The 13,751-nt window shown below is 37.9% G+C and overlaps 1 protein-coding gene across 10 annotated transcripts in view; it reads left to right on the plus strand.

Annotated features, from left to right (window-relative positions):
• Nucleotides 1-13,751, plus strand: part of MARK1 (microtubule affinity regulating kinase 1) — a 139,573-nt gene that overhangs the window by 72,150 nt on the left and 53,672 nt on the right. For all 10 annotated transcript variants that reach the window (XR_003514877.1, XM_027564473.1, XM_027564481.1 and 7 more), the window contains exons 2-3: nucleotides 7,568-7,771; nucleotides 9,032-9,085. Coding sequence is in view for 9 of the 10 variants with exons in the window: in XM_027564473.1 (XP_027420274.1) it covers nucleotides 7,568-7,771; nucleotides 9,032-9,085 (258 nt within the window). In the remaining variant the exon portion in view is untranslated. The remainder of the gene's footprint in view (nucleotides 1-7,567; nucleotides 7,772-9,031; nucleotides 9,086-13,751) is intronic.

Raw genomic sequence — 13,751 nt, forward strand, 5'->3', positions numbered from 1 at the left:
TCTTTGGTTATGACCAACCTAGACAGCATATTAAAAAGCAGAGACATTACTTTGCCAACAAAGGTCCGTCTAGTCAAGGCTGTGGTTTTTCCAGTAGTCATGTATGGATGTGAGAGTTGGACTATAAAGAAAGCTGAGCACTGAAGAATGGATGCTTTTGAAGTGTGGTGTTGGAGAAGACTCTTGAGAGTCCCTTGGACTGCAAGGAGATCCAACAGTCCATCCTAAAGGAGATCAGTCCTGGGTGTTCATTGGAAGGACTGATGTTGAAGCTGAAACTTCAATACTTTGGCCATCTGATGTGAAGAGCTGACTCGTTGGAAAGGACCCTGATGCTGGGGAAGATTGAGGGCAGGAGGAGAAGGGGACAACAGAGGATGAGATGGTTGGATGGCATCATTGACTCGATGGACATGGGTTTGGGTGGACTCCAGGAGTTGGTGATGGACAGGGAGGCCTGTTGTGCTGTGGTTCATGGGGTCGCAAAGAGTTGGACACGACTGAACGACTGAACTGAACTGAATCAACAAGCACTTGTATGGTTCTTACTATGTGCTATTCTGAGCACCTTTACAGAAATTATTTTATGTAATGCTCAGAATAGCTATGAGGTAGGAAAATCCCATGGACGGAGGAGCCTGGTAGGTTGCAGTCCATGGGGTCGCTGGGAGTCAGACACGACATGAGCGACTTCACTTTCACTTTTCACTTTCATGCATTGGAGAAGGAAATGGCAACCCACTCCAGTGTTCTTGCCTGGAGAATCCCAGGGACGGGGGAGCCTGGTGGGCTGCCGTCTCTGGGATCGCACAGAGTCAGACATGACTGAAATGACTTAGCAGCAGCAGCAGGCTTTATTATTAGTTCCTTTAATAGAGGAGGAAACATGCACATAAAGATTAAACAACTTGCCCAAGGATGCATAGCTAGTGAGTAGAAAAATTTCATTTCAGTTGGTATTGAAAGCAGGGAAAATTCTATTATTATTCAGGAATTCTAAGTCTGATAATCCATGGGATTAGTTTCTTGAAGAGCTAATGAAATCGCTACCTGTAATTACTTTGAATACAGTACATCTCAAGCCCAGATTTAGGTTAACGTTGCCACTGCTGCAGAAAAATGAAGGAATTCAGTGTCTACTGGATTGAGTGGACAACTTGAAGAAAGAAATAAATAAAATCTGAATTTGTATTTTCAGCTAAAGATGAGGGACTAGAATTTATAGCCATTATATTATTGAGCTTGCATAATATCTTGTACAGCTGAGACAGTTCTTAATTAAACTTAACTATGACTTCAGCCCGACGAGGGCATGGCAGCCCACTCCAGTATTCTTGCCTGAAGAATCCCAGTGGACAGAGGATCCTGGCAGGCTACAGTCCATGGGATCAGAGTTGGACACAGTTGAGTGACTAAGCACACACAGCACAGCATGACTTCAGCCCATGCTGGATAAACATTTTTTTCTAGGCTTCCTGTTTGAGAGTTAATATATTGATCAGCATGGAGTGAGATCAGTTATCTCAAATTACTCTTCAGAAAGTTCCTTTAAGGAAAGATTCTGCTGCTGAGTGGTGCTATGGCACTCCTAAGGAAAAATGGGAGTTTGAGGGAAGGAATATTTGTTTAGGTGGGTGTTTTATAATTAGCATCATAATATAAAAAATGTGCTTTATATTCCATTATAATTTCTAATTTAAGACTCCTCTAAATGCATTCTGAGAAAGTTGGATGGCTCCTAAAAAGGGTCATGCTTAATGTTGAAAGTTAGGAGATCTCATTTTTAAAAAGGATTTTGGAGAATATATTACCTTTTCCAATTCTAGGAGTGGGATAAGAAAGAATAGTATTTTTGTAAGAGCCCTCTCTCCCCTCCTCTCCTCTCTAAGTACAGACACTGCCATACCTATATTTTCCTAGAACCTCCTTCTCTGTTGGTAGCATTGGCCAGAAGCAATTTAGTCCTGCTTTTCAAACCATGACGTTTTACAGTAGCGGTTGGCCAACTGCATCCTATAGGCCAAATGCAGCTTTTGGATATGTTTTTGTATGGCCCTGCGCTAAGAAATTTTCTTTAAAAATGAATACCCAACAGGGACAGTGGAGTCTGCAAAACCTGAAATATTTATTGTCTAGCTTTTTATAGAAAACTTTGCTGACCTCTGTGTCTCACCATTCTTGTTGAGGATATACAGAACAGTCAAGAATGCTGCCCCTAAATATTGATAAGTTACCTGATCGAGAGTTTCTCCTTAGGGAACTGATTATACTGCCCTCTCTTTTGTTGGTAGCTTAGCTAAAAGTTGAACATGTCTGATAAGAATCTCCTAATTATTCATTTTTCCTTTATGACCTCTTAATTAGAAAGTAGCTCCTATGTATCAGCTATTGTATTGCTCGGTAACAAGTCATCCCAACACCCAGTGGTTCAAACTCACAAGCATATGTTGTTTCTTATGAGTCACGGGGTTATCTGGGGATCTGTTGAGTTAATCTGACCTCAGCTGGGAGTGGCTCTGCTCAGTGTGTTTCTCGTCTTCCTTCTGGTTCAACCTGGACACGCCCTTCTCATGGGGATGGCAGAAATGTGAGAGAGCAAGTTGAAACACAGCAGAGCCTCTTGATGACTAATATGGGACTGGCTTATACCACCATTTTGAACTCATTTTATTGGCCAAAGCAAATCATATGACTGGATGCCCAAAGAGTGTAAAACTATATTCTGCCCTCAGTAGGAGGACATTGGAAAGTTACATGGCAAATGATGTCAAAATTTGGAGCTAATAATTCAGTCTACCAGTTTGGTTTATAGTCAGAATATGCTCTGCAACCAGCATTGAGATATAACTCAAATATCTTAACTCATTCTGCTGTTAAGAGATCTGGACAGCAAGACATCATTCCTCTTAAGTCATCCCAAGTATAGGTGTCAGGAGCACAGGGAACATAAGTTTCTTTACTTGGCTGATTTGTATTTGTTTTGTCTTTTTTTGTGCCTAACACCATATTTGGTATTGACCATTTGGTGATGTCCATCTGTAGAGTCTTCTCTTATGTTGTTGGAAGAGGGTGTTTGCTGTGACCAGCATGTTCTCTTGGCAAAACTATATTAGCCTTTGCCCTGCTTCATTCTGTACTCCAAGGCCAAATTTGCTTGTTACTCCAGGTGTTTCTTGACTTCTTACTTTTGTATTCCAGTCCCCTATAATGAAAAGGACATTTTTTTGGATAGTAGTTCTAGATCTTGTAGGTCTTCATAGAACTGTTCAACTTCAACTTCTTCAGCATTACAGGTTGGGACATAGACTTGGATTACTGGATATTGAATGGTTTGCCTTGGAAATGAACAGAGATCTGTCATTTTTGAGAGTGCATTGCCAAATTCAGACTTAGAAGAAAGTAGGGAAAACCACTAGACCATTCAAGTATGACCTAAATCTAACCCCTTATAATTATACAATGGAAGTGACGAATGGATTCAAGGGATTAGATCTGATAGACTGCCTGAAGAATTATGGACAGAGGTTCGTGACATTGTACAGGAGGCAGTAATCAAGATCATCCCCAAGAAAAAGAAAAGCAAAAAGGCAAAATAGTTGTCTGAGGAGGCCTTACAAATTAGCTGTGAATAGAAGAGAAGCAAAAGGCAAAGGAGAAAAGGAAGAATTTACCTATTTGAATGCCAAATTCCAAAGAATAGCAAGGAGAGATAAGAAAGCCTTCCTCAGCAATCAGTGCAAAGAAATAGGGGAAAACAACAAAATGGGAAAGACTAGAGATCTCCTCAAGAAAATGAGAGATACCAAGGGAACATTTCATGCAAAGATGGGCTCAATAAAACAGAAATGGGATGGACCTAACAGAAGCAGAAGATACTAAGAAGAGGTGACAAAAATACACAGAAGAACTGTACAAAAAAGAACTTCATGACCCAGATAACCACGATGATGTGATCACTCACCTAGAAGCCAGACATCCTGGAATGAGAAGTCAAGTGGGCCTTAGGAAGCATCACTACAGAGCTACTAGAGGTGATAGAATTCCAGTTGAGCTGTTTCAAATCCTCAAAGATGATGCTGTGAAAGTGCTGCACTCAATATGTCAGCAAATTTGGAAAACTCAGAAGTGCCACAAGACTGAAAAATAATCAGTTTTTATTCCACTCCCAAAGAAAGGCAATGCCAAAGAATGCTCAAACTGCCACACAATTGCACTCATCTCACATGCCAGCAAAGTAATGCCCAAAATTCTCCAAGCCAGGCTTCAGTAGTACCACCAACCTCCAGATGTTCAAGCTGGTTTTAGAAAAAGCAGAGGAACCAGAGATCAAATGGCCAACATCCAGTGGATCATCAAAAAAGCAAGAGAGTTCCAGAAAAACGTCTATTTCTGCTTTATTGACTATGCCAAAGCCTTTGACTGTGTGGATCACAACAAACTGTGGAGAATTCTGAAAGAGATGGGCATACCAGACCACCTGACCTGCCTGCTGAGAAATCTGTATGCAAGTTAAGAAGCAGCAGTTAGAACTGGACATGGAACAGCAGACTGGTTCCAGATAGGAAAAGGAGTACGTCGAGGCTGTATATTGTCACTCTGCTTATTTAACTTATATCCAGAGTACCTCAAAAGAAATGTTGGACTGGATGAAGCACAAGCTGGAATCAAGATTGCTGGGATAAATATCAATAACCTCAGATATGCCGATGACACCACCCTTGTGGCAGAAAGTGAAGAAGAACTAAAGAGCCTCTTGATGAAATTGAAAGAGGAGAGTGAAAAAATTGGCTTAAAACTCAACATTCAGAAAATGAAGATCATGGCATCTAGTTCCATCACTTCATAGCAAATAGATGGGGAAACAGTGGAAACAGTGTCAGACTTGTTTTGAGGGCTCCAAAATCACTGCAGATGGTGACTGCAGCCATGAAATTCAAAGACGCTTGCTCCTGGGAAGAAAAGTTATGACCAACCTAGACAGCATATTCAAAAGCAGAGACATTACTTTGCCAACCAAGGGTATCTAGTCAAAGCTTTGGTTTTTCCAGTAGTCATATATGGATGTGAGAGTTGGACTATAAAGAAAGCTGAGTGCCGAAGATTTGATGCTTTTGAACTGTGGTGTTGAAGAAGACTCTTGAGAGTCCTTTGGCCTGCAAAGAGATCCAACCAGTCAATCCTAAAGGAAATCAGTCCTGAATATTCATTGGAAGGACTGATGCTAAAGCTGAAACTCTAATCCTTTGGCCACCTGATGTGAAGAACTGATTTGATTTGAAAAGACCCTGATGCTGGAAAAGATTGAAGGCGGTAGGAGGAGGGGATGACAGAGGATGGGACTGTTGGATGGCATCACTGACTCGATGGACATGAGTTTGAGTAAGCTCCAGGCGTTGGTGATGGACAGAGAATTCTGGCATGGTGCAGTCCATAGGGTCACAAAGAGTTGGACACGACTGAGCACACACTAACTAGCAATCCATATTAATTTCTGGAGTTTAGGGAGATTTAGGTCTAACAATGAACATTGACCATAGACCAATACTTAAGAAGATGGTGTGATAGTCCAATAGTAGAAATTTTTCCTGGATATAAAGATAGCAACAAAAAAGAGGGGTAATCAGTTCTGCTTTGTGAAAGACAGAGCACTTTGTTGAGGAGGAGATAAAACTCAATTTTGAATGATAAAGAAGTCCATAGTCCCTGCTGGACAAGTTCAGGTTCAGAAGTACTATTTAGGAATAGTAGGAATTACTATAGTGATCTGTTGACTCTGAGAAAATGATTTTAATTAAAATCTCTTGTTTATGCTCAGATAATAGAAAAGTCGCTAAGAACCAGTGACTTTGTGATTACTGCCTACTTAAATTATTTATTGCAGTAGTTTTCAAATTTGCCTGCATCAGAATCACCTGGAGGACTGGCTAAAATACTCCTTACTGGGTTCCACCCCCAGAGTTTTCTGTTCAGTAGGTCTGGAACAGGGTCAGAGAATTTGCATTTCTAGCGTGTTCCCAGATGATGCTGATGTTGCTAGCCCAAGGACAGCACTTTGAGAACTACTGGTTCATTGAACTTTTCCTATATTCTGGCACTCTGCAGTGTGGTAAGTGTATAAAAGTGGGAAGAAAACATGCCTGTCCTCAAGTTGCTCATGGTAAGGTGGCAGACACAAAGAAGTGAGTGTATGACAGTGCAGTGGATTGAATCACATGGAAGTACAGTTTGCTGTGAAAATACCCCAGCGTGACTCTTAACTCAAAATGGCTGCAAGTGTGTGTGAGACACAGAAAATCCTTTACTCCTGAGCCAAGTTTTTAAAAAATATCAAAAGTAAAAACAAATAGAAAAATGATCTTGAGTCCTGCTTTGGATGAAATTAGTAAATGGAGTCATCTTCAAAGTTGCCTTTAAGAAATTTCTGATCATAATTTTTTAGACATGCTTTTGGTGGTATAGTTTGGACAACATATATGTCTGAATTACTTTGCAAATAAAGCTGCCCACTTCTTTTGTTAATTTGTTGTACTCATCTTCAGCTATTTTTAAGATGTCAGATAATGATGTTATGTTTGTCATGGATAATTCTACATTTTTACAGAAAATGCTACAAATTTCATTTACTTCGGAAAGCAGACAAAACTAGCCAAGAGCAGGGACACTCAGAGCTGGGGTAACAGGGTTCCTTAGGCAGCCTTACCTGGGACTTGAGGTGCTGAGCCCCAGGGTAACACTGTCAATTACTGTGATTGTGAGCCAGCGTGAGACGCTGAGACAAAGTGACGTCTCTGCCTTGAGAACGGCAAGGAGGAAGAAGGCAGTGGATGTAAAGGCATGGATCCAGCAGGGCTGTCGATGGCTCCTTCTTGGGCATGGGAAACTGGGTGAGGGGCTGAGAGGGAGTTGATTAAAGGCGTACCTGTCGTGGGAAACGGCTTGGTTAGGTGGCCAAAGTTATGTGCCCAGCAAATGAAAGAGTGACCAGGACAAGTAGCTGGACTGGTTTAGAGAAACAGAGCTGTACTCGTGAAGTTGTCTTGGTACTGAAGACATTCTGTCATTGTAAGGAAGCAATCTGGATCTGGATTGGCATCTCAGCCTACACGGGTAACACCCTTAGGAGAGTAATCATCTGTGGGGCTCCTGGCCATCTCACCATTTATATCTTTTTAAAAGCAAAAGCATATGTCTAAAGCTATGCAGAACGTTTCATTTTAAATGATTATATTCCCCCTGGCAAAGGGAACTAAAGTCAAGTAGAAATTGCAAACAGAATGCCCAGAAATGGTGTAGTGCAACCTGTTTTCATTAGAGATGAATTAATTTTTTCCTCTTTATTTTTAATTGAAGAATAATTACAATACTGTGCTGGTTTCTGCCATACATCAACATGTATCAGCCATAGGTTTATATATGTCCCCTCTGTTTGGAGCCTGCCTCCCACCTCCTACCCCATCCTACCCCTCTAGGTTATGAATTATTAATGAAAATTGTTTGTAGTGTTATTTGAACTGTCCTTTAATTATATAGTTTAATTAATGATGAAATCTTCTAACCTTTTTCTTAGCATACATCTGTGGATGGATATACTGAACCCCATATCCAGCCAACCAAATCAAGTAGCAGACAGAACATCCCTCGGTGTAGAAACTCCATTACGTCAGCAACAGACGAACAGCCTCACATTGGAAATTACCGTTTACAAAAGACAATAGGGAAGGGAAATTTTGCCAAAGTGAAATTGGCAAGGCATGTACTAACCGGTAGAGAGGTAAGTTTTCACGATGCCTTTTAATACTTACTTGGGCCTCTCCAGAGTCTTACTAAAAAGCTTTCCTATAGTTGATTCTGGAAATAAATTAACAGTTGTAATATAGTAAACATTGGGGTATGTGTGAATGAAATGTACATAGGTAGAGTTATACCTAGCACAGAAAAATTGTCCTTACGTATTAGCATCTCTTATAAATCAGATGTGCTGCACATGAGGTTTTCTTAGCCTTCTGTCTTTTCATTATATGGTTTCCATAAACATTTCAGATTACCCTTGCTACCCAACCCCAGGAACAGGGCTAGGATAACTTCTTATTAATTACTACTTAAGCTGTACTGTATATAGGAATAGAAATCTGAGGTTGTACACATGAAACTTACATAGTGTTAAAAGCCATTGTTACCTGAATAAAAAATAAATTCTAAAAACTACTACTTGAAGTAAATTAGGTATAAATGCATAGGAAATTAGCCACTAATTTTTAATCTATTTAGAGATTATATTGAGCAAGTGTTATAGATGTTTTTCTCAGATAATAAGAGAATCAGGTTTCTAAAATCCTGTGTGTTTCAAAGTAGGTATATTTACATAGTAAAATGTATGTTTAATAATAATAATATATTTAGTAATTTGTATATTAAAGACTCAAAATAGTTAAACATCTAACACTCTACATTACATTATTGGATCCAATTAGGACATTATGAAAAATGTGTCATAAAACATTTTTGCTAAGTTTCCATTTTGTTTTATACATAATATTATTGTCACTTATGGTTAAATTTAGTCTTCTCTATTTTGACTCCAGGAGCTATTAGGACACAGGTTATATTAGACAAAGATTTAGAGGATGTTTAAACCTGTTTCATTAGTTTGCTGTAAGTTTGGGTGTCCAGTCTCTCTCCCCACATATTACTTAACTTACTAAAAGTTTATAAGCCTCTCTCTTCTGATAATTATGACTTATCAAGATCATGAGTCAAATATTAAAGTACAAATGATTTTTACTTTAAAAGGGGAACCTTGGAAGAACTTAACAAAGGTGTAATTTCACTGACTTAGAATCAAATAGGTTACAGACTTGGGTCAATAGAATATATTCTAAGGCTGTCTAGTTATCAAAACTTTACCATCCAATTATGTTAACCCCCAGTATAGCTATATCTAATTAGGATGAAACAAAAGATGTTTTCTTTATAAATTTTATTCTTTAAGGTATGTATTCTCTAATTAAAATTTAATAATTCTCTTTTTCAGGTTGCTGTGAAAATAATAGACAAAACTCAGCTAAATCCTACCAGTCTACAAAAGGTATTTAATTATTTTAATAGTAAGTAATTATAATATGGGTTTATAATCAATATATGATACTTGTAGAATAGTTATTCTAAATTTCCCATTAGGTACAATTGTACATTTCATCAGTATATGAAGAAAAGACTTGATATCAACGTAATATATACATTTGTTAGTATTTAAGTATTTATCAAATGTTTGAAAAATATCTACTCCTCAAATGCATTTACTGTGTCAAAGGAACTTATGTCTTTTAATACAGTAGGATAAAACTTTTTGTATCAGATATTTTGAAGTACTTAGGATTCTGCTTCATTCTAATCAACTTATGAGATACTGTTGTCAGTAGGTGGGTTTGCTATTGCTTCAGTTGCTTCTCTTCCTTCCTCCACAAAAACTACAGTAGAAGATTACTGTAGAAGTTACTGTAAGCTAACTTAGAGTAGAAGTTACTATAAGCTAACTTACAGTAGAAGATATGAACATTTCTTCAAAGGGTGAACATATAAAACAGCATGCTGCTGCTGCTGCTGCTAAGTCGCTTCAGTCGTGTCCGACTCTGTGCGACCCCATAGACGGCAGCCCACCAGGCTCCCCCGTCCCTGGGATTCTCCAGGCAAGAACACTGGAGTGAGTAGCCATTTCCTTCTCCAATGCAAGAAAGTGAAAAGTGAAAGTGAAGTCACTCAGTCGTGTCCAACTCTTAGCGACCCCATGGACTACAGCCTACCAGGCTTCTCCATCCATGGGATTTTCCAGGCAAGAGTACTGGAGTGGGGTGCCATCTCCTTCTCCATAAAACAGCATAGGGACCAAATAAAGCAAGTAGAATGGGAATTGACCTGGTAAATTTAGTAAAGCTGATTCATGTTGCTTCATTAATTATTTGGGAAAACTTTCTCAGATACACATTTTAGTACTTTGAAAATGAAGCAAATATTTTAGCATTTGTGCCATATATGTTGTTTATATATAGCTCACTGTGTAGTATATAAGATATATATGTGTGATTATGTATAAAGTACATTATTATTTTTATGAGAATATAATGGGATCGTGGTCACATATGTAAGTGTGGTGTAAATAACTGTATTTCTAAAACAGAATTCTATAAGAAAGTTTTAGTGTGGTGTGTATAACTATACCTGTTGTGATTCTAACATTAAATGAAAAATTTGAGTCAGTGATAATCAAGACTTTCCACTTGTCTCAGTACCAGATAACTCAGTTTATTTTATATATTTCTACTTAAGAGATTTGGATCTGTCTTTTTACTTACTGAGATTCCTTTTAAATTTGCCAACCAGTATAGCTTTTCATAGTATTGGTATTTCTCATCTGTATGAACATGAAAGGTTTGCTGAATTTTTTTTTTCTCTGTGAGAGTGAGATGATATATACCTCGTTGGATGTTTTTTGGGAGAAACTTCCAGTACCTGTCTCTCAGCTAATCATGACTTAGTGGTATGAGTTATAAAAAGGCATCTTCCTTGGGCAGACAAATTATCCAAAGATGCTGTTTCTTCCTGTGTTAGAGCCACAGTGGGGCAAATTTTTGCCCACCCCTCTCCTGGGAATCCCTTTAAAACACAGAGACTTCATAACAGCCCAGAGGCCCTGTTCATGGCCCAGCTAGCCTTTTCTCTTTTCCGAGGTTAATCTGTGTGATACTCTGGTAAATTATGTGATTTTGAGTGACATGTAGAACTAGTCCAGGCCTGTTGTGCTTGTTGGATGCAGGGCAGTATGACCCCCACTCTGTCTTTCCCAGAGGGGCCCAGAGAAAGTTGTGGAACCAAAGTCACCCTTGTTGAAACATGCAGCAGACATGCAGATGTGAAGCTGAACTGTTATTCAGATTAAAAATATACTTGGTGATGTAATTTCTGTTATAGATTGTGCTAAATTCTGCTAATCTTGCTGATAAAGGGTTGCTTTTCCAAATGGGCATATAAAAAATGATGGCAATTTTGTTTTCTTAAATCTGTGAAAATAAAAGCAAAGATTGAAATTTACTAAATGTAGCCAGTACACCATGTGTATTTTGTTGTTTTCAGAATAATTTTTATTTATGTTCATAGCTTCGCTTTTTGTTAAAAGATTTAGGAAAGAACAGATCAAGGCTTGCTTTGTTTTCATGCATTGTAGAATATTCAGCATTTGGCCTTACTCATAGTGAATGCTAGGAGCACCTCATATGCCAGTCAGTCATATCTAAGAAATAAAAATATAAAACACGGAATTAAAAGTAATCATTTTTTCCCCCTTAGCACTGACAGTCAAGTAATAGTAAAAAAATAGCAAAATGGCTTTCTGTGCCTTAGGTGTGCTTCTTAAAAGGCAGATTATGACAGCACATATTTGCAGTAAGGATTCATTTTAATCTCATCTCAACCCAAAAGTATTTGGTTAAGTCTTGTTCTGAACTTGATCTGAATTTAAGCTGGTCCTTCTTGTTTATTCTTTTTTGTATAGCATATTAATAGAGAATATTACTTTCCTTTGTCAACATTAGTGATAGATGAAAGTAATCTAAATTTGATACCCGACCTGTTCCAAACTTCTGAAATATAGAGTTCTTAAAAACAGTTTGGTCTTTGGAATTGTTAGCATCTTTAGTTTCAACATTGCTCACGTAATATCTTGTATTATTTGTATTACATATTTTAAATTAATGGAATCCAGTTTAATACGTTTTCATAGTTTAAGACTGTTTAGCATAGATGTTATATTTACTTGTTCCTCTTTGAAGTATGACTCCCACCTCACGTATTAGTGGTTTTTTAGAGTAGGGTCTATGAACTATACTAGTGATTCCCTGGGGATCTTTTAAGCAGCCTGTAACTGATGGAGAAAAAGCAGAATGATGAAGCAGTTTTATTCATAGTTCACTTACTTGAAATGCAAGATTAGTTGTTTTCTCTGAAATTCCACCAAGTTTTGAAACTTGGACATATTAATTTATAACAGATTGACAAAGTTTTTGTTAGTTTGTCTCAGCTCACAATCATCAGGGTGCAGTTTATCTTCTGTATATTACTTATTAATTTGCATCTTTTATTGTTTTACTGTGTTTTATTATATTTCAAAATCACAAAAATAGCACAGTGGTTCAGAAGTCATCTGCTGAGTAGTAAAACCTGCAATGAAAACAGAAACAAGACTACTAAAACTCATTAATAATGAGAAGTGCTGCATCCCAGTTACATAGAATAGGAATCCTTATGACAGTGATTCTGCACAAGCAGGGCAAGTATAAAAAGTTTCGAGAATTAACATCTAGGAGTCAGACTTATTGAATGAATAATTCATTTACTGCTAGTGTGTTATCTATTGTGTAAAAACGTTGTCAAATGGTAACCTAAGCCATTTATACTTCAGTGAGTTTTCAGATGAAGCCCAGAGACCTCTCTGGTAAGGTAGTTAAGTTTTCCAGAATATCTTCAAAATAATCTGTATCATGTTGATGAATTTGGTCAGTAAAAGTAGAGAGGAAGACAGAATCATGGAAGCAATTCAGAATTACATTTCTTTTAACAAATCAAAAAACCAAACTTTTAAAGGCAATCCTATAATTATTGACAAATATTTTGGATCAAGAAGAAAGCAGAAGCTCCTTGGCAATACTCCTTAACAAATCTCCCTGTTGAACATAGGCTGAAAACCAATTACTCTCACATTTGCTTGCTCTCTCACATATGTCACTTCGTAGCTGCAAAAACCACTTACATGCTGAGTACTTCTTGTGTACAGTTCTTTCCATGTGTGTAGATGATTTGAAGGAAAAGTCTTGACCAGTTCTTTCGTGGATAAATGAAAACCTAAGTCATAAGAGAAGAATTAGTGTTTAGTAAGCTGGTTGTAGACTGCAAAAGTTGTCTTTGAATCATTACCGAATTTATATATATAAGTTCAAACACCTACAAGGAGTGATACTGCTGTGTGAATACATAGGATCACACCTAATGCCGAGTCCCTCACTGCTTCATTCTCCATGAAATTTTTGGTTGGTAACATATCTCTGACCTTGATTTGATTTTAAAGGAATGCTGGAAACAGGGACTATCATAAAATCTTGGCTATTGGGAGATGTCTGTGTAGCCCACAGTGTGGAGAATTGGGAAGTGTATCTTTCACACTGAAATATGATGAATTTGAGGGAGCAGGTGTTCAAACAAGTTTCTTTTTAAATTTATTTTTAATTGAAGGATAATTACTTTACAATATTGTGTTAGTTTCTAAACAAGTTTCTTTTAAAAGGTGATACTAATAATGTTAATGTCTAACTAAAATATCAACAGTTGAAATGTTAAAGATAACCAGATTTTTTGGAGAGTTGCTCTTGTTTAATCGCTAAGTTGTATCTAACTCTTTGGCGACCCCCTGGATGGCTTCTCTGTCCCTGGAATTTCCTAGGCAAGAATATTGGAGTGGGTTGCCATTTCCTTCTCCAGGGGATCTTTGTGATCCAGGGATCAGACCCGCGTCTCCCACATCTCCTGCCTTGCAGGCGGATTCTTAACTGCTGAACCACTGGGGCGGCTCCTTTTTGGAAAGACCAAACTGTATTTCAGGCAGTTCACTGACCAAAACTCTGACTTTTCTAAACCCTGCTTTAGCCTTCAGTTATTGGACAAAGAGTTCAATAACATATTATAGGCAGGTTTAACGTACAAATGTT

This window comes from Bos indicus x Bos taurus, chromosome 16 (assembly GCF_003369695.1).
Source record: "Bos indicus x Bos taurus breed Angus x Brahman F1 hybrid chromosome 16, Bos_hybrid_MaternalHap_v2.0, whole genome shotgun sequence".
NCBI classification, from domain to species: Eukaryota; Metazoa; Chordata; class Mammalia; order Artiodactyla; family Bovidae; genus Bos; species Bos indicus x Bos taurus.